The sequence below is a fragment of the Acipenser ruthenus genome, chromosome 3 (assembly GCF_902713425.1).
Source record: "Acipenser ruthenus chromosome 3, fAciRut3.2 maternal haplotype, whole genome shotgun sequence".
Taxonomy (NCBI): domain Eukaryota; kingdom Metazoa; phylum Chordata; class Actinopteri; order Acipenseriformes; family Acipenseridae; genus Acipenser; species Acipenser ruthenus.
The window spans coordinates 31,758,732-31,779,822 of record NC_081191.1 but is presented as its reverse complement, the minus strand read 5'-3'; the positions used below and the strand labels follow the sequence as shown (position 1 = coordinate 31,779,822).

Genomic DNA, 21,091 nt, shown 5'->3' with positions numbered 1-21,091 from the left:
ACAGTGAAAGATGACAATATTATCAAAACTAACAAAATAGGCCCTGCATTCTTACTAGTTTTGTAACACACTAGAGGTGTTACTCTACATCAGTGTCATCAGTTTTAACATATCAAAAGATGTAACATTTGCTGAACAAAGCAGCAATGCTGTTGAGCAATGCTATAATTTCATGGCAAATGATTTAAAAGAATATATAGTACTCACAAAAAAAATGAAGATGGACCACAGAGTGAAGATTTGCAACTTCAGATGATCACAGGTGTCTGCCAAAAAGTAGTTCTTCGGTTAATAGATTTCCTGTGACATACCTCAGTAATATCTATTTTAAACCAAGCACCTACAGCCCTGAGCTCCCTCAGTGGTAACCTCAGTGACGTTTATCACCCACCACATCTAATTAATACATTCAAATTAGAGATACCAGTAAGATGGAAAAGTTAATCACTGTGACCTTTAACTCAGAATTATTGTGAGCGCTAATTATGATTAGTTTGTTCAGAGAGTGTACAGGAGTGAGATAGAGGAGTGAAAAGGTGGAAAGGAAGTAAGAAAGAAGGAAAGACATAAATAAGATTAAACGAAAATCAGGTACATATCTTTTGGTAATAAACCCTTTTTGGTATAAAGTGGTGTGACTTATTCCAAATAATTATTCCAATTATTTTTTTGGTTGTTCTTAGTTTTTTTTAAAATGGTCAGTTGATTGATCAGGGTGGATAAGTTTACTAAAATGTTTTTGTATTCTGCTTGCCAGAATTTTTGTTAGCATTTTACAGTCGATGAGTCAGAAAAACTGGTCTAAACCTAGAGCAGTCAAATGGGACTCTATTCGTTTCAGTAATCAAGGAGATGATGTTCCCAGGTATACAGCAGGTAACTGTTTCTTAAATAAGGCAGAACTGTTTTGGATTTCATTGTTGGTTGAAAACGGCCGCTCCCCGAAAGCTTTGTGCCGTCTGGAAGTTTGCTAATTATCATCTGATTGACAACAAGGGAGCAGCTATCATTGATGTAAATACAAAATTTGCTACAAAAGATTTTTCCTATATGTGACAGGGTAGCGTCGTGGGCCCAGATGGTTTTCGGCAGGCAAAGAGACTCCGAGACAAGGAATTGCAGTTAACGCACTTCTGCGCCGTTTAATAAACAAAAATAAATCAAAAGGTTGCACAAAACACTGCTCACCGAGCCAAAATAAAAGGTCAAACAAAAACAAATCTCGCACACAATAAACAAGAACAAAATAACCAGCGCAAGGGCCAAAACAAAAGTTTTAAACAAAACACAAAAATGTAGGCTGGGCATTAGCCTTCACTACACCTTTTTCAAAAATCTACAGAGAGCACAAACAAACACTCACCCAACACCTCTCCCAAACAAAGGATTTTTCCCCTTTTTACAGCATGTGGCTGGAGCCTAATTATCAATGATTCAATTAGCTCCAGCCACATTCTCACATGTATTTGGGCAGGGATAGGAAATTAACCCCATCCCTGCCAGCCACCACCAAATCACCACATAACAATATTATTTACAGGCAGGGCTCTGCCCTGCTACACTATAATTATTTGTTTTCGAGAAATTTCTAGAAATATTTTTGTTTTTGTGGATGAGGAAAAACAGTTACAAGAAATAGATGTCTACAATTATTTAATTTCAGCAATTTTATTTGCAAAACTCAAAAAATGCTAATTCAAAAGTATTGATACCCTGAGAAGGAAAATAAATGAATAGCTAGTTCATTGACATTTTATTTTTCAAAATAAAGAACAAGCAAAACATTTGAATTAATCTCACAAATCCTGATTAATTTAACTATCGTACTAAATTCAGCCGCGGCGGTGGCTTGGATGCGGATGCAAACGCACGGGGGGGGGGAGGAGAATGGCCCTGACTCAATGGGACCGAACGTACTTGTGATCAAATCCTTGAAGGAAGATCAATATCCCCCCCCCCCCAGAGAATGAACTCCCGGCTCCCCGCTAGAAAAATCCCACACCTGTGAGGGGAAAGAAGACTGCGCCCTGCACAACACTATAGAAGACAAACAGGACATAGCAAGATTAGTAAGACAACCTAGAAGACATCCACACAGCGGAGACGAAACAAAATCAGCTTTATTTTTTCTTTTTACTTTTTTTAAGGTGGAAACCTCAGGTAGTCCCGGCGGAGAGGGCGCCCCCACTCCGGGCAAGCTAGCTAGGGATTGCTGGGCTGAAATAATGTCTGATGCTGACATTCAAATGTATGTCTCAACTGCTGATCAAGTCCAGCAACCTAGAGTTTTAATAATATGTTGATTTAGTCCTGCTCTGGCAGCTGAAGTTGCAGCTCCGATTCTAAAGGAGTGATGAGTGAAGAATTGCTGTGTCAGACCTGCTTTAGTTATGAGAGAGGACATATGAGATGAAAACCAGTTCCTAGTGACAATGTTCCTTGAGCAGTCAGTAAACAGCGGATCTGAGTGACTGGGTTTCTTGAGAGCGATGAGTTTTTCCAGACAACTGTAATGGCAAAGGGGAGAGTTAATCTTTGATAATTGAATACAATGTCCAGAACGAAGCTGATCGGTTTTTGATGAAAAAAAACAGCAGGAAGTGCTGGTCTTTATTGCAGGAGAGGTTGCTCGCTTTGATTCCTGAAGCTGGGAACCTGGAAAAGGATGCGACCGTGAACTCCGTGCATCTTAGAAACCCGATGAAGGCAGTTATATAGATTGCTTCCATTACGATGTCGTCTGCTGGATTGAAGCATCCGTTATGGAGGATGGAAATCATCTTAAGGAGGATGTCCGTCGTGATCGGCATCCTGATAGGAGAAGTTGGTGGGAGGGACTTCTCGATTCCACGGAGAGTCATGCTGACTGCAGGCAGTGAGGAGGAGTGTGGGTGCTGGGATGCACTGGAGTCGGTAATGGTGTTGAATCCCAGACAGATAGGATCTAATGGTAGTGGGTGACAGCTGGAGGATGTCACAGAGGTGCACGACAAATGCCAGGATCCCGTTGTGGTTGAACTGTGCCGGGATGATTCGGTGCTGGGCGCAGAATCGGGAGTATGAATTCCATGCTGTTCTGTATGATGAGTTGGTTGCTGGAGCCAGAGCTGCTGTCATGTAGCCCTGAGCTGAGAGAAGTAAACAGGAAAAGGATGAATTTATTCCATGATGAGGTGTTGGAAGGGAGGACGTTGCAGAGGGAGAAGCGTGATCTGATGGAATTTGGAGATCTGCAAACGGGACAGCATCAGCAATGTTATTAGAGGAATCGGGCATATGCCTGTCTTTAATTAAGAAATTGTTTGACACAGATAGCCATATGAGCAGTAATTTCATGATGAATGGTACTGAAGATCGACCTTTATTGATTATTTGGACTGTGGCTGAATTGTCGCTATAGAATAGAATATTATTATTATTATTATTATTATTATTATTTATTTCTTAGCAGACGCCCTTATCCAGGGCGACTTACAATCGCAAGCAAATACAAATACATTCAAGTGTTACAATATAAGTCATACAATAAGAACAAGAAATACAATAATTCTCAAGTGTGACAAACCACAATTCAATAATACAGCAGATAATAGTGAAAGTTACATCAGGATATGATTAAGTAGTGATAGTTACATCAGGATATGATTAAGTACAAAATACTACAGATTAAACACTTGGGAGATTACAATATTCAGAGGTACAGGATTAAATGCAGTAAAATAGGGGGCAGATAAGAGCAAAATAAAGCATATTTAAATGAAGGGTGATAGTGTCCCAGGATACAACAGAGGAGTTCTACAGGTGCTGTTTGAAGAGGTGAGTCTTAAGGAGGCGCCGGAATGTGGTCAGGGACTGGGCAGTCCTGACATCTGTAGGAAGGTCGTTCCACCACTGCGGAGCAAGGGTGGAGAAGGAGCGGGCTCGGGAGGCAGGGGAGCGTAGCGGAGGTAGAGCCAGTCTTCTAGTGCAGGCGGAGCGGAGAGGTCGAGTGGGGGTGTAGGGAGAGATGAGGGTCTGGAGGTAGCTGGGTGCAGTCTGATCAAGGCATCTGTAGGCTAGTACAAGAGTCTTGAACTGGATGCGAGCGGTGATCGGGAGCCAGTGGAGCGAGCGGAGTAGTGGAGTAGCGTGGGCGAAGCGAGGTAGAGAGAACACCAGGCGAGCAGCAGAGTTCTGGATGAGCTGGAGCGGACGGGTGGCAGACGCAGGGAGGCCAGCCAGGAGGGAGTTGCAGTAGTCTAGGCGGGAGAGTACCAGGGCCTGGACCAGGAGCTGGGTAGCATAGTTGGTGAGGAAGGGTCGGATTCTTCGGATGTTGCTCAGGAAGAATCTGCAAGTGCGTGCCAGAGTGGAGATGTGCTGGGAATAAGAGAGGCAGGGGTCCAGGGTGACTCCAAGGTTTTTAGCTGAGGAAGAGGGAGAGAGTGTGGTAGATTCCAGAGGAACAGAGATAGAGAGATCAGAGGAGGGGGAGGAGGAGGGAAAGAAAAGGAGGTCAGATTTAGAGAGGTTGAGTTTGAGGTGATGCGAGTGCATCCAGGAGGAAATAGCAGACAGACAGGTAGAGATACGGGAGGAGATGGTGGAGTCAGAGGTGGGGAAGGAGAGGAAAATCTGAGCATCATCAGCATAGAAATGGTATGAGAAACCATAGGATGCGATGAGGGGGCCCAGGGAGCGGGTGTAGAGAGAGAACAGGAGAGGACCCAAGACTGACCCTTGGGGGACTCCAGTCAAGAGAGGGTGAGGTGTGGAGGTTGCTCCACGCCAGGTTACCTGGTAAGTGCGGTTGGAGAGGTAGGAGGAGAACCAGGCCAGAGCAGTGCCAGAGATCCCCAGGTCAGCAAGAGATGATAGTAGAATAGAGTGATCAACAGTGTCAAAGGCAGCAGAGAGGTCGAGGAGAATTAGGACAGAGGAGAGAGAGGCAGCTCGGGCACACTTAAGTGAGTTGGTGACAGAGAGGAGGGCGGTTTCAGTGGAGTGAGCAGAGCGGAAGCCAGATTGGAGAGGGTCAAGCAGAGAGTGGTTGGACAGGAAAGCAGAGAGCTGGCGGTGTACAGTCCGCTCGAGGGTTTTGGAGAGGAAGGGTAGGAGGGAGACAGGACGGTAGCTCTGGAGGGAGGTGGGGTCGAGGGTAGGTTTTTTGAGGAGGGGAGTGATAGAGGCTTTTTTGAAGGCAGAGGGGAAGATGCCAGAAAGTAGAGAGGTGTTGAGGAGGGAGGAGATGAAGGGGAGTAGAGCAGGAGCAGCAGCTTGAAAGAGGTGAGTGGGGAGGGGGTCCAAGGCACACGTGGTGGGTTTGTGACCCTGGAGCAGGGAGGAGAGGTCAGAGTCTGAGAGGGGCAAGAAGGTGGAGAGGGAGGGCGAGTTAGTAGGGGATGTAGTGGGTGTAGGGGTTGGAGCAGGAGGGGGTGCGGGGGAGGGAGAGGTGTTAAAGAGTTTGCGGATATCTGAGATTTTAGAAGAGAAGAAGGAGGCAAAGTCGTCAGGGGAGATAGAGGAGGGAGGAGGAGGGGGGGGAGGGTTTAGGAGGGAGGAGAAGGTAGAGAATAGTTTACGTGGGTTGTTAGTGGAGGCTTGGATTACAGATTGGAAATAAGCACATTTAGCAGAGGAGAGAGTAGAGGAGAAGGAGGAGAGAAGAGTGCGGTAAAGGTCTAGGGCAGCAGGGAGTTTGGTTCTCTTCCATTTCTTTTCAGCAGATCGCAGTGTGATTCTTGCCGAGCGGAGCACAGAGGAGAGCCAGGGATGGGGAGGGGAGGGGCGAGCGGGTCGGGAGGTGAGGGGACAGAGGGAGTCGAGGGAGGAGGTGAGTGAGGAGAAGAGGGTGGAGGTAGCAGAGTCTACGGAGAGTTGTGAAAAGGAGTCGATAGGAGGGAGGTGAGAGAGAGCAGTGGAGGCAAGGACAGAGGGGGAGAGAGAGCGGAGGTTACGGCGAGAGGTGACAGTGGGGGTAGGAGGAGCAGGGAGAGGGGGGAGAGACAGAGAAAAAGAGATGAAATAGTGATCAGAGAGGTCCAGGGGGGTGACAGAGAGGTTGGAGGGGCAGCAGGCCCTGGAGAAGGTGAGGTCCAGTTGACGGCCAGCTTTGTGGGTAGGAGGGGACGGAGAGAGACAGAAGTCGAAGGAGTGAAGGAGAGGGAGGAATCCAGCAGAGTGGCTGGGGTTGGAGAGATGGATGTTGAAGTCACCCAACAGGACAGTCGGGGTAGACAGAGAGGGGAGGGAGGAGAGTAGATAGTCGAGTTCATCCAGAAAGTGAGTGAGAGGCCCAGGGGGGCGGTACAAAACAATGAGCAGGAGTTGACAGGGAGAGGTTAGTTGGACTGCATGAAATTCAAAGGTAGTGACAGAGAGGGAGGTGAGATCAGAGGGGACAGAAAAGAGTAAGGAGGGAGAGAGGAGAAGACCCGTCCCACCTCCCCGTCCGGTGAGACGCGGGGTATGGGACAGGACGTAGAGAGAGGACAGGGCAGCAGGAGTAACAGTGTTATCAGGGGACAGCCAGGTTTCAGTGAGAGCAAGGAAATCGAGCGAGAGGTGGGAGGCAAAGGCAGAGATGAAATCAGCTTTGTTAGCAGAAGAGTGACAGTTCCAGAGTGCACCAGAGAGTGTGCGGGAGGGGGGGAGAGGCAGAGAAATGAGGTTAGAGGGGTTGGAGGAGCAACAGCGGAGGGAGGGCAGAGGACGAGGACGGGAGGACAGAACAGGGATGTGAGAGACAGTCATAGCAGGACAAGCAAGACAAAAGGCACAGTAGGAGCAGTGGGGTGGAGGGTACAGACCTGACTAGTAGATGGCTTCTTCCAGAGCGCTGGGAGGTTCGGATCTAGTCGAACAGCGTCTCAGCGCAGGCCTCCCCTCGCTGGACTCCCACAGCTAGACTCCCGGCTCTTTTGTTGAGGCTCTTCTGTTGGCTGGCGCTTCGTGCTGGCGCTAAAATAAGCTGCTTGAATAAATGTTGTTACCCCTGCTTGGCAAAAGAACCAACTCAACTGTGTGGAAACCAATCAAATAGCAAAATCAACTGCTAATCAATTTAGCCACTCACCTGGTACTAATCACACACAAACTCAGCCAATTCAAACACCACCTTACAATGTCACCAAATGTAGTAGTTACAATTACAAAAAGCAGGAACTTATCTATCTGCCTCTCTCCCTGGTTCCCTGAAGACTGAACTAATTACCAGATGCCCACTCTTAAATAACTCCCTTCACTTAGCAAGGGAACTAGCTGCTAACTGCTCTGGAGACAATAGTTTCACACACTTTGATGGGATCACACAACTGCAGGAGCTGTGTGGAGACCAATTCAAATGCAAACTGCTCTAATCAAGTTAACCCACCCTGATTCAAATTTACAAATTACAAATTAAGTACTCAAAATAAGCACACTGCCTGGGATAAAATCACACACTCCTCCCCAATTAGAAACACCAGGTAATACTATATAGTTAATGGAAAAATTACTAGGAGCAGGATCAAATACCTATCTTGCTTCAAATGCTGGTTACCTGGTTACCTGTCGACTCCCACAGCTAGACTCCCGGCTCTTTTGTTGAGGCTCTTCTGTTGGCTGGCGCTTCGTGCTGGCGCTAAAATAAGCTGCTTGAATAAATGTTGTTACCCCTGCTTGGCAAAAGAACCAACTCAACTGTGTGGAAACCAATCAAATAGCAAAATCAACTGCTAATCAATTTAGCCACTCACCTGGTACTAATCACACACAAACTCAGCCAATTCAAACACCACCTTACAATGTCACCAAATGTAGTAGTTACAATTACAAAAAGCAGGAACTTATCTATCTGCCTCTCTCCCTGGTTCCCTGAAGACTGAACTAATTACCAGATGCCCACTCTTAAATAACTCCCTTCACTTAGCAAGGGAACTAGCTGCTAACTGCTCTGGAGACAATAGTTTCACACACTTTGATGGGATCACACAACTGCAGGAGCTGTGTGGAGACCAATTCAAATGCAAACTGCTCTAATCAAGTTAACCCACCCTGATTCAAATTTACAAATTACAAATTAAGTACTCAAAATAAGCACACTGCCTGGGATAAAATCACACACTCCTCCCCAATTAGAAACACCAGGTAATACTATATAGTTAATGGAAAAATTACTAGGAGCAGGATCAAATACCTATCTTGCTTCAAATGCTGGTTACCTGGTTACCTGTCGACTCCCACAGCTAGACTCCCGGCTCTTTTGTTGAGGCTCTTCTGTTGGCTGGCGCTTCGTGCTGGCGCTAAAATAAGCTGCTTGAATAAATGTTGTTACCCCTGCTTGGCAAAAGAACCAACTCAACTGTGTGGAAACCAATCAAATAGCAAAATCAACTGCTAATCAATTTAGCCACTCACCTGGTACTAATCACACACAAACTCAGCCAATTCAAACACCACCTTACAATGTCACCAAATGTAGTAGTTACAATTACAAAAAGCAGGAACTTATCTATCTGCCTCTCTCCCTGGTTCCCTGAAGACTGAACTAATTACCAGATGCCCACTCTTAAATAACTCCCTTCACTTAGCAAGGGAACTAGCTGCTAACTGCTCTGGAGACAATAGTTTCACACACTTTGATGGGATCACACAACTGCAGGAGCTGTGTGGAGACCAATTCAAATGCAAACTGCTCTAATCAAGTTAACCCACCCTGATTCAAATTTACAAATTACAAATTAAGTACTCAAAATAAGCACACTGCCTGGGATAAAATCACACACTCCTCCCCAATTAGAAACACCAGGTAATACTATATAGTTAATGGAAAAATTACTAGGAGCAGGATCAAATACCTATCTTGCTTCAAATGCTGGTTACCTGGTTACCTGTCGACTCCCACAGCTAGACTCCCGGCTCTTTTGTTGAGGCTCTTCTGTTGGCTGGCGCTTCGTGCTGGCGCTAAAATAAGCTGCTTGAATAAATGTTGTTACCCCTGCTTGGCAAAAGAACCAACTCAACTGTGTGGAAACCAATCAAATGGCAAAATCAACTGCTAATCAATTTAGCCACTCACCTGGTACTAATCACACACAAACTCAGCCAATTCAAACACCACCTTACAATGTCACCAAATGTAGTAGTTACAATTACAAAAAGCAGGAACTTATCTATCTGCCTCTCTCCCTGGTTCCCTGAAGACTGAACTAATTACCAGATGCCCACTCTTAAATAACTCCCTTCACTTAGCAAGGGAACTAGCTGCTAACTGCTCTGGAGACAATAGTTTCACACACTTTGATGGGATCACACAACTGCAGGAGCTGTGTGGAGACCAATTCAAATGCAAACTGCTCTAATCAAGTTAACCCACCCTGATTCAAATTTACAAATTACAAATTAAGTACTCAAAATAAGCACACTGCCTGGGATAAAATCACACACTCCTCCCCAATTAGAAACACCAGGTAATACTATATAGTTAATGGAAAAATTACTAGGAGCAGGATCAAATACCTATCTTGCTTCAAATGCTGGTTACCTGGTTACCTGTCGACTCCCACAGCTAGACTCCCGGCTCTTTTGTTGAGGCTCTTCTGTTGGCTGGCGCTTCGTGCTGGCGCTAAAATAAGCTGCTTGAATAAATGTTGTTACCCCTGCTTGGCAAAAGAACCAACTCAACTGTGTGGAAACCAATCAAATAGCAAAATCAACTGCTAATCAATTTAGCCACTCACCTGGTACTAATCACACACAAACTCAGCCAATTCAAACACCACCTTACAATGTCACCAAATGTAGTAGTTACAATTACAAAAAGCAGGAACTTATCTATCTGCCTCTCTCCCTGGTTCCCTGAAGACTGAACTAATTACCAGATGCCCACTCTTAAATAACTCCCTTCACTTAGCAAGGGAACTAGCTGCTAACTGCTCTGGAGACAATAGTTTCACACACTTTGATGGGATCACACAACTGCAGGAGCTGTGTGGAGACCAATTCAAATGCAAACTGCTCTAATCAAGTTAACCCACCCTGATTCAAATTTACAAATTACAAATTAAGTACTCAAAATAAGCACACTGCCTGGGATAAAATCACACACTCCTCCCCAATTAGAAACACCAGGTAATACTATATAGTTAATGGAAAAATTACTAGGAGCAGGATCAAATACCTATCTTGCTTCAAATGCTGGTTACCTGGTTACCTGTCGACTCCCACAGCTAGACTCCCGGCTCTTTTGTTGAGGCTCTTCTGTTGGCTGGCGCTTCGTGCTGGCGCTAAAATAAGCTGCTTGAATAAATGTTGTTACCCCTGCTTGGCAAAAGAACCAACTCAACTGTGTGGAAACCAATCAAATAGCAAAATCAACTGCTAATCAATTTAGCCACTCACCTGGTACTAATCACACACAAACTCAGCCAATTCAAACACCACCTTACAATGTCACCAAATGTAGTAGTTACAATTACAAAAAGCAGGAACTTATCTATCTGCCTCTCTCCCTGGTTCCCTGAAGACTGAACTAATTACCAGATGCCCACTCTTAAATAACTCCCTTCACTTAGCAAGGGAACTAGCTGCTAACTGCTCTGGAGACAATAGTTTCACACACTTTGATGGGATCACACAACTGCAGGAGCTGTGTGGAGACCAATTCAAATGCAAACTGCTCTAATCAAGTTAACCCACCCTGATTCAAATTTACAAATTACAAATTAAGTACTCAAAATAAGCACACTGCCTGGGATAAAATCACACACTCCTCCCCAATTAGAAACACCAGGTAATACTATATAGTTAATGGAAAAATTACTAGGAGCAGGATCAAATACCTATCTTGCTTCAAATGCTGGTTACCTGGTTACCTGTCGACTCCCACAGCTAGACTCCCGGCTCTTTTGTTGAGGCTCTTCTGTTGGCTGGCGCTTCGTGCTGGCGCTAAAATAAGCTGCTTGAATAAATGTTGTTACCCCTGCTTGGCAAAAGAACCAACTCAACTGTGTGGAAACCAATCAAATAGCAAAATCAACTGCTAATCAATTTAGCCACTCACCTGGTACTAATCACACACAAACTCAGCCAATTCAAACACCACCTTACAATGTCACCAAATGTAGTAGTTACAATTACAAAAAGCAGGAACTTATCTATCTGCCTCTCTCCCTGGTTCCCTGAAGACTGAACTAATTACCAGATGCCCACTCTTAAATAACTCCCTTCACTTAGCAAGGGAACTAGCTGCTAACTGCTCTGGAGACAATAGTTTCACACACTTTGATGGGATCACACAACTGCAGGAGCTGTGTGGAGACCAATTCAAATGCAAACTGCTCTAATCAAGTTAACCCACCCTGATTCAAATTTACAAATTACAAATTAAGTACTCAAAATAAGCACACTGCCTGGGATAAAATCACACACTCCTCCCCAATTAGAAACACCAGGTAATACTATATAGTTAATGGAAAAATTACTAGGAGCAGGATCAAATACCTATCTTGCTTCAAATGCTGGTTACCTGGTTACCTGTCGACTCCCACAGCTAGACTCCCGGCTCTTTTGTTGAGGCTCTTCTGTTGGCTGGCGCTTCGTGCTGGCGCTAAAATAAGCTGCTTGAATAAATGTTGTTACCCCTGCTTGGCAAAAGAACCAACTCAACTGTGTGGAAACCAATCAAATAGCAAAATCAACTGCTAATCAATTTAGCCACTCACCTGGTACTAATCACACACAAACTCAGCCAATTCAAACACCACCTTACAATGTCACCAAATGTAGTAGTTACAATTACAAAAAGCAGGAACTTATCTATCTGCCTCTCTCCCTGGTTCCCTGAAGACTGAACTAATTACCAGATGCCCACTCTTAAATAACTCCCTTCACTTAGCAAGGGAACTAGCTGCTAACTGCTCTGGAGACAATAGTTTCACACACTTTGATGGGATCACACAACTGCAGGAGCTGTGTGGAGACCAATTCAAATGCAAACTGCTCTAATCAAGTTAACCCACCCTGATTCAAATTTACAAATTACAAATTAAGTACTCAAAATAAGCACACTGCCTGGGATAAAATCACACACTCCTCCCCAATTAGAAACACCAGGTAATACTATATAGTTAATGGAAAAATTACTAGGAGCAGGATCAAATACCTATCTTGCTTCAAATGCTGGTTACCTGGTTACCTGTCGACTCCCACAGCTAGACTCCCGGCTCTTTTGTTGAGGCTCTTCTGTTGGCTGGCGCTTCGTGCTGGCGCTAAAATAAGCTGCTTGAATAAATGTTGTTACCCCTGCTTGGCAAAAGAACCAACTCAACTGTGTGGAAACCAATCAAATAGCAAAATCAACTGCTAATCAATTTAGCCACTCACCTGGTACTAATCACACACAAACTCAGCCAATTCAAACACCACCTTACAATGTCACCAAATGTAGTAGTTACAATTACAAAAAGCAGGAACTTATCTATCTGCCTCTCTCCCTGGTTCCCTGAAGACTGAACTAATTACCAGATGCCCACTCTTAAATAACTCCCTTCACTTAGCAAGGGAACTAGCTGCTAACTGCTCTGGAGACAATAGTTTCACACACTTTGATGGGATCACACAACTGCAGGAGCTGTGTGGAGACCAATTCAAATGCAAACTGCTCTAATCAAGTTAACCCACCCTGATTCAAATTTACAAATTACAAATTAAGTACTCAAAATAAGCACACTGCCTGGGATAAAATCACACACTCCTCCCCAATTAGAAACACCAGGTAATACTATATAGTTAATGGAAAAATTACTAGGAGCAGGATCAAATACCTATCTTGCTTCAAATGCTGGTTACCTGGTTACCTGTCGACTCCCACAGCTAGACTCCCGGCTCTTTTGTTGAGGCTCTTCTGTTGGCTGGCGCTTCGTGCTGGCGCTAAAATAAGCTGCTTGAATAAATGTTGTTACCCCTGCTTGGCAAAAGAACCAACTCAACTGTGTGGAAACCAATCAAATAGCAAAATCAACTGCTAATCAATTTAGCCACTCACCTGGTACTAATCACACACAAACTCAGCCAATTCAAACACCACCTTACAATGTCACCAAATGTAGTAGTTACAATTACAAAAAGCAGGAACTTATCTATCTGCCTCTCTCCCTGGTTCCCTGAAGACTGAACTAATTACCAGATGCCCACTCTTAAATAACTCCCTTCACTTAGCAAGGGAACTAGCTGCTAACTGCTCTGGAGACAATAGTTTCACACACTTTGATGGGATCACACAACTGCAGGAGCTGTGTGGAGACCAATTCAAATGCAAACTGCTCTAATCAAGTTAACCCACCCTGATTCAAATTTACAAATTACAAATTAAGTACTCAAAATAAGCACACTGCCTGGGATAAAATCACACACTCCTCCCCAATTAGAAACACCAGGTAATACTATATAGTTAATGGAAAAATTACTAGGAGCAGGATCAAATACCTATCTTGCTTCAAATGCTGGTTACCTGGTTACCTGTCGACTCCCACAGCTAGACTCCCGGCTCTTTTGTTGAGGCTCTTCTGTTGGCTGGCGCTTCGTGCTGGCGCTAAAATAAGCTGCTTGAATAAATGTTGTTACCCCTGCTTGGCAAAAGAACCAACTCAACTGTGTGGAAACCAATCAAATAGCAAAATCAACTGCTAATCAATTTAGCCACTCACCTGGTACTAATCACACACAAACTCAGCCAATTCAAACACCACCTTACAATGTCACCAAATGTAGTAGTTACAATTACAAAAAGCAGGAACTTATCTATCTGCCTCTCTCCCTGGTTCCCTGAAGACTGAACTAATTACCAGATGCCCACTCTTAAATAACTCCCTTCACTTAGCAAGGGAACTAGCTGCTAACTGCTCTGGAGACAATAGTTTCACACACTTTGATGGGATCACACAACTGCAGGAGCTGTGTGGAGACCAATTCAAATGCAAACTGCTCTAATCAAGTTAACCCACCCTGATTCAAATTTACAAATTACAAATTAAGTACTCAAAATAAGCACACTGCCTGGGATAAAATCACACACTCCTCCCCAATTAGAAACACCAGGTAATACTATATAGTTAATGGAAAAATTACTAGGAGCAGGATCAAATACCTATCTTGCTTCAAATGCTGGTTACCTGGTTACCTGTCGACTCCCACAGCTAGACTCCCGGCTCTTTTGTTGAGGCTCTTCTGTTGGCTGGCGCTTCGTGCTGGCGCTAAAATAAGCTGCTTGAATAAATGTTGTTACCCCTGCTTGGCAAAAGAACCAACTCAACTGTGTGGAAACCAATCAAATGGCAAAATCAACTGCTAATCAATTTAGCCACTCACCTGGTACTAATCACACACAAACTCAGCCAATTCAAACACCACCTTACAATGTCACCAAATGTAGTAGTTACAATTACAAAAAGCAGGAACTTATCTATCTGCCTCTCTCCCTGGTTCCCTGAAGACTGAACTAATTACCAGATGCCCACTCTTAAATAACTCCCTTCACTTAGCAAGGGAACTAGCTGCTAACTGCTCTGGAGACAATAGTTTCACACACTTTGATGGGATCACACAACTGCAGGAGCTGTGTGGAGACCAATTCAAATGCAAACTGCTCTAATCAAGTTAACCCACCCTGATTCAAATTTACAAATTACAAATTAAGTACTCAAAATAAGCACACTGCCTGGGATAAAATCACACACTCCTCCCCAATTAGAAACACCAGGTAATACTATATAGTTAATGGAAAAATTACTAGGAGCAGGATCAAATACCTATCTTGCTTCAAATGCTGGTTACCTGGTTACCTGTCGACTCCCACAGCTAGACTCCCGGCTCTTTTGTTGAGGCTCTTCTGTTGGCTGGCGCTTCGTGCTGGCGCTAAAATAAGCTGCTTGAATAAATGTTGTTACCCCTGCTTGGCAAAAGAACCAACTCAACTGTGTGGAAACCAATCAAATGGCAAAATCAACTGCTAATCAATTTAGCCACTCACCTGGTACTAATCACACACAAACTCAGCCAATTCAAACACCACCTTACAATGTCACCAAATGTAGTAGTTACAATTACAAAAAGCAGGAACTTATCTATCTGCCTCTCTCCCTGGTTCCCTGAAGACTGAACTAATTACCAGATGCCCACTCTTAAATAACTCCCTTCACTTAGCAAGGGAACTAGCTGCTAACTGCTCTGGAGACAATAGTTTCACACACTTTGATGGGATCACACAACTGCAGGAGCTGTGTGGAGACCAATTCAAATGCAAACTGCTCTAATCAAGTTAACCCACCCTGATTCAAATTTACAAATTACAAATTAAGTACTCAAAATAAGCACACTGCCTGGGATAAAATCACACACTCCTCCCCAATTAGAAACACCAGGTAATACTATATAGTTAATGGAAAAATTACTAGGAGCAGGATCAAATACCTATCTTGCTTCAAATGCTGGTTACCTGGTTACCTGTCGACTCCCACAGCTAGACTCCCGGCTCTTTTGTTGAGGCTCTTCTGTTGGCTGGCGCTTCGTGCTGGCGCTAAAATAAGCTGCTTGAATAAATGTTGTTACCCCTGCTTGGCAAAAGAACCAACTCAACTGTGTGGAAACCAATCAAATGGCAAAATCAACTGCTAATCAATTTAGCCACTCACCTGGTACTAATCACACACAAACTCAGCCAATTCAAACACCACCTTACAATGTCACCAAATGTAGTAGTTACAATTACAAAAAGCAGGAACTTATCTATCTGCCTCTCTCCCTGGTTCCCTGAAGACTGAACTAATTACCAGATGCCCACTCTTAAATAACTCCCTTCACTTAGCAAGGGAACTAGCTGCTAACTGCTCTGGAGACAATAGTTTCACACACTTTGATGGGATCACACAACTGCAGGAGCTGTGTGGAGACCAATTCAAATGCAAACTGCTCTAATCAAGTTAACCCACCCTGATTCAAATTTACAAATTACAAATTAAGTACTCAAAATAAGCACACTGCCTGGGATAAAATCACACACTCCTCCCCAATTAGAAACACCAGGTAATACTATATAGTTAATGGAAAAATTACTAGGAGCAGGATCAAATACCTATCTTGCTTCAAATGCTGGTTACCTGGTTACCTGTCGACTCCCACAGCTAGACTCCCGGCTCTTTTGTTGAGGCTCTTCTGTTGGCTGGCGCTTCGTGCTGGCGCTAAAATAAGCTGCTTGAATAAATGTTGTTACCCCTGCTTGGCAAAAGAACCAACTCAACTGTGTGGAAACCAATCAAATAGCAAAATCAACTGCTAATCAATTTAGCCACTCACCTGGTACTAATCACACACAAACTCAGCCAATTCAAACACCACCTTACAATGTCACCAAATGTAGTAGTTACAATTACAAAAAGCAGGAACTTATCTATCTGCCTCTCTCCCTGGTTCCCTGAAGACTGAACTAATTACCAGATGCCCACTCTTAAATAACTCCCTTCACTTAGCAAGGGAACTAGCTGCTAACTGCTCTGGAGACAATAGTTTCACACACTTTGATGGGATCACACAACTGCAGGAGCTGTGTGGAGACCAATTCAAATGCAAACTGCTCTAATCAAGTTAACCCACCCTGATTCAAATTTACAAATTACAAATTAAGTACTCAAAATAAGCACACTGCCTGGGATAAAATCACACACTCCTCCCCAATTAGAAACACCAGGTAATACTATATAGTTAATGGAAAAATTACTAGGAGCAGGATCAAATACCTATCTTGCTTCAAATGCTGGTTACCTGGTTACCTGTCGACTCCCACAGCTAGACTCCCGGCTCTTTTGTTGAGGCTCTTCTGTTGGCTGGCGCTTCGTGCTGGCGCTAAAATAAGCTGCTTGAATAAATGTTGTTACCCCTGCTTGGCAAAAGAACCAACTCAACTGTGTGGAAACCAATCAAATAGCAAAATCAACTGCTAATCAATTTAGCCACTCACCTGGTACTAATCACACACAAACTCAGCCAATTCAAACACCACCTTACAATGTCACCAAATGTAGTAGTTACAATTACAAAAAGCAGGAACTTATCTATCTGCCTCTCTCCCTGGTTCCCTGAAGACTGAACTAATTACCAGATGCCCACTCTTAAATAACTCCCTTCACTTAGCAAGGGAACTAGCTGCTAACTGCTCTGGAGACAATAGTTTCACACACTTTGATGGGATCACACAACTGCAGGAGCTGTGTGGAGACCAATTCAAATGCAAACTGCTCTAATCAAGTTAACCCACCCTGATTCAAATTTACAAATTACAAATTAAGTACTCAAAATAAGCACACTGCCTGGGATAAAATCACACACTCCTCCCCAATTAGAAACACCAGGTAATACTATATAGTTAATGGAAAAATTACTAGGAGCAGGATCAAATACCTATCTTGCTTCAAATGCTGGTTACCTGGTTACCTGTCGACTCCCACAGCTAGACTCCCGGCTCTTTTGTTGAGGCTCTTCTGTTGGCTGGCGCTTCGTGCTGGCGCTAAAATAAGCTGCTTGAATAAATGTTGTTACCCCTGCTTGGCAAAAGAACCAACTCAACTGTGTGGAAACCAATCAAATAGCAAAATCAACTGCTAATCAATTTAGCCACTCACCTGGTACTAATCACACACAAACTCAGCCAATTCAAACACCACCTTACAATGTCACCAAATGTAGTAGTTACAATTACAAAAAGCAGGAACTTATCTATCTGCCTCTCTCCCTGGTTCCCTGAAGACTGAACTAATTACCAGATGCCCACTCTTAAATAACTCCCTTCACTTAGCAAGGGAACTAGCTGCTAACTGCTCTGGAGACAATAGTTTCACACACTTTGATGGGATCACACAACTGCAGGAGCTGTGTGGAGACCAATTCAAATGCAAACTGCTCTAATCAAGTTAACCCACCCTGATTCAAATTTACAAATTACAAATTAAGTACTCAAAATAAGCACACTGCCTGGGATAAAATCACACACTCCTCCCCAATTAGAAACACCAGGTAATACTATATAGTTAATGGAAAAATTACTAGGAGCAGGATCAAATACCTATCTTGCTTCAAATGCTGGTTACCTGGTTACCTGTCGACTCCCACAGCTAGACTCCCGGCTCTTTTGTTGAGGCTCTTCTGTTGGCTGGCGCTTCGTGCTGGCGCTAAAATAAGCTGCTTGAATAAATGTTGTTACCCCTGCTTGGCAAAAGAACCAACTCAACTGTGTGGAAACCAATCAAATAGCAAAATCAACTGCTAATCAATTTAGCCACTCACCTGGTACTAATCACACACAAACTCAGCCAATTCAAACACCACCTTACAATGTCACCAAATGTAGTAGTTACAATTACAAAAAGCAGGAACTTATCTATCTGCCTCTCTCCCTGGTTCCCTGAAGACTGAACTAATTACCAGATGCCCACTCTTAAATAACTCCCTTCACTTAGCAAGGGAACTAGCTGCTAACTGCTCTGGAGACAATAGTTTCACACACTTTGATGGGATCACACAACTGCAGGAGCTGTGTGGAGACCAATTCAAATGCAAACTGCTCTAATCAAGTTAACCCACCCTGATTCAAATTTACAAATTACAAATTAAGTACTCAAAATAAGCACACTGCCTGGGATAAAATCACACACTCCTCCCCAATTAGAAACACCAGGTAATACTATATAGTTAATGGAAAAATTACTAGGAGCAGGATCAAATACCTATCTTGCTTCAAATGCTGGTTACCTGGTTACCTGTCGACTCCCACAGCTAGACTCCCGGCTCTTTTGTTGAGGCTCTTCTGTTGGCTGGCGCTTCGTGCTGGCGCTAAAATAAGCTGCTTGAATAAATGTTGTTACCCCTGCTTGGCAAAAGAACCAACTCAACTGTGTGGAAACCAATCAAATAGCAAAATCAACTGCTAATCAATTTAGCCACTCACCTGGTACTAATCACACACAAACTCAGCCAATTCAAACACCACCTTACAATGTCACCAAATGTAGTAGTTACAATTACAAAAAGCAGGAACTTATCTATCTGCCTCTCTCCCTGGTTCCCTGAAGACTGAACTAATTACCAGATGCCCACTCTTAAATAACTCCCTTCACTTAGCAAGGGAACTAGCTGCTAACTGCTCTGGAGACAATAGTTTCACACACTTTGATGGGATCACACAACTGCAGGAGCTGTGTGGAGACCAATTCAAATGCAAACTGCTCTAATCAAGTTAACCCACCCTGATTCAAATTTACAAATTACAAATTAAGTACTCAAAATAAGCACACTGCCTGGGATAAAATCACACACTCCTCCCCAATTAGAAACACCAGGTAATACTATATAGTTAATGGAAAAATTACTAGGAGCAGGATCAAATACCTATCTTGCTTCAAATGCTGGTTACCTGGTTACCTGTCGACTCCCACAGCTAGACTCCCGGCTCTTTTGTTGAGGCTCTTCTGTTGGCTGGCGCTTCGTGCTGGCGCTAAAATAAGCTGCTTGAATAAATGTTGTTACCCCTGCTTGGCAAAAGAACCAACTCAACTGTGTGGAAACCAATCAAATAGCAAAATCAACTGCTAATCAATTTAGCCACTCACCTGGTACTAATCACACACAAACTCAGCCAATTCAAACACCACCTTACAATGTCACCAAATGTAGTAGTTACAATTACAAAAAGCAGGAACTTATCTATCTGCCTCTCTCCCTGGTTCCCTGAAGAATAGATTTTCTAGACCATGATCTGCCCCAGATGAAAGCAGCAGCAACTATTGGGTATAATTCCAATAATGCAGTGGATTTCTGTTCCGGTGATAGAATTGCCACTGGCCGAAAAATCATTGATTGACTAGGATTGCCCCACAGCCTAGATGAGAAGCGCCCGTGAACAGAGCAAGATCTGCAGCCGCTATGCAATCCTCATGGAACTTAAAGATAGCCCATTCCAGTGCTGCAGTAGAGTTGTCCACATTTTTATGTCCTTCCTTGCTTCCAATCTGGTGACTGGAGATGTCGTGATGGAGGTTGGCAAGGTCAGCTGAGGCTGCAGGCTGTGAGGCTGTGAGGCTGCATGGCAGTGGCTCTCCTGATGGATGGAGTTGCTTAGAAGGCAGAGCTTCCATCGATAACTGCTGCAGGATGCGCGGCTGAGTTGCAGGACAATGTTGCTTCTAAGGCAGGAGCAACGGCAGGCTGAGGTTGAGAGTGCTGCAATATGGAGTGTGGCTGTGTGCTGCGTGGCTGGGCAGGTGGAAGGAGCAGGGTTGAAAGGTGAGGCAGAGTGGCTGCTGCTTGCGAGCACTGCTAGATGCTTTGCCGCTACTGACTGTGAGGCTGTGCCGGAGAAGGAGGCCACTTCGTAGGTGGAGCGGAGCCACCGACTTGGCCTCTGGTAGAGGGAGTGGATGCTGAGGCTAGCTGGGAGCCTGACGTGAATGCTAAGGCTAGCTGGGATCCTGACATGACTGCTGAGGCTAGCTGGGAGCCTGACTTGAATGCTAAGGCTAGCTGGGATCCTGACGTGAATGCTGAGGCTAGCTGGGAGCCTGACTTGAATGCTAAGGCTAGCTTGGATCCTGACGTGAATGCTGAGGCTAGCTGGGAGCCTGACTTGAATGCTGAGGCTAGCTGGGAGCCTGACTTGAATGCTGAGGCTAGCTGGGAGCCTGACTTGAATGCTAAGGCTAGGTGGGATCCTGACGTGAATGCTGAGGCTAGCTGGAGCCTGAAGTGCATGAAGGCAGAGGCAGAGTGGTTAGGTGAACAATGGCTGGATGCTGCTGGATGTGGTATGATTGTGCCAGCTGGGCTATGACTGGCCACGAAAGTTGGTGACAGAATCTTGAAGCAAGTGCTGGCTGGCGCCGGGAACGGCACAGAGGAAAAGCAGCGGACAGGAAAGCAGACACGGCTGCGCTGGAAGACGTGACAAGAGTGGAAGCTCCGAGAGTAGAGGCGGGTGTAGGATCCAGACCGTGTTCTGATAGAGCCAGGCCTCCACTGCAGGTTCAGACCTTAAGATATTGCGTGTGTTGACAGCTCCTTAATGGCAAACAGAAGAAAAGTCATGCATTAC

At 44.3% G+C, this 21,091-nt stretch overlaps 3 protein-coding genes across 10 annotated transcripts in view; all 3 read right to left on the bottom strand.

The window, feature by feature from the left end:
* LOC131715887 (C-C chemokine receptor type 4-like) overlaps positions 1 to 21,091 on the bottom strand; it is an 82,586-nt gene that overhangs the window by 55,964 nt on the left and 5,531 nt on the right. The window contains exon 2 of one of the 5 annotated variants that reach the window (XM_059012791.1): positions 208 to 266. The exons of the other annotated variants lie outside the window; for them this stretch is intronic. The gene's annotated coding sequence lies outside the window, so the exon portion shown is untranslated. The remainder of the gene's footprint in view (positions 1 to 207; positions 267 to 21,091) is intronic. 5 annotated transcript variants of the gene reach the window in all.
* Positions 1 to 21,091, bottom strand: part of LOC117394907 (C-C chemokine receptor type 4-like) — a 43,739-nt gene that overhangs the window by 17,121 nt on the left and 5,527 nt on the right. For 2 of the 4 annotated variants that reach the window (XM_034920814.2, XM_059012799.1), the window contains exon 1: positions 208 to 260. The exons of the other annotated variants lie outside the window; for them this stretch is intronic. The gene's annotated coding sequence lies outside the window, so the exon portion shown is untranslated. Of the gene's footprint in view, positions 1 to 207; positions 261 to 21,091 lie in introns of those variants that run through there. 4 annotated transcript variants of the gene reach the window in all.
* LOC131731232 (uncharacterized) lies at positions 2,103 to 20,138 on the bottom strand. The gene is made up of 2 exons (XM_059020770.1): positions 19,906 to 20,138; positions 2,103 to 4,405 (listed from the first exon to the last, which is right to left on the bottom strand). Exons 1-2 carry the CDS (start codon positions 20,136 to 20,138, stop codon positions 3,796 to 3,798), a joined length of 843 nt encoding a protein of 280 aa, XP_058876753.1. The 3' UTR covers positions 2,103 to 3,795.

Excerpts from the sequence above, each read along its gene's own strand:
- LOC131731232 (XM_059020770.1), bottom strand. The coding sequence starts at position 20,138 with ATGGAAGCTCTGCCTTCTAAGCAACTCCATCCATCAGGAGAGCCACTG. Across the intron at positions 4,406-19,905 it reads GCGGCTGCAGATCTTGCTCT|TAAAAACCTTGGAGTCACCC; the intron begins GTTCACGGGCGC and ends CTCTTCCTCAGC.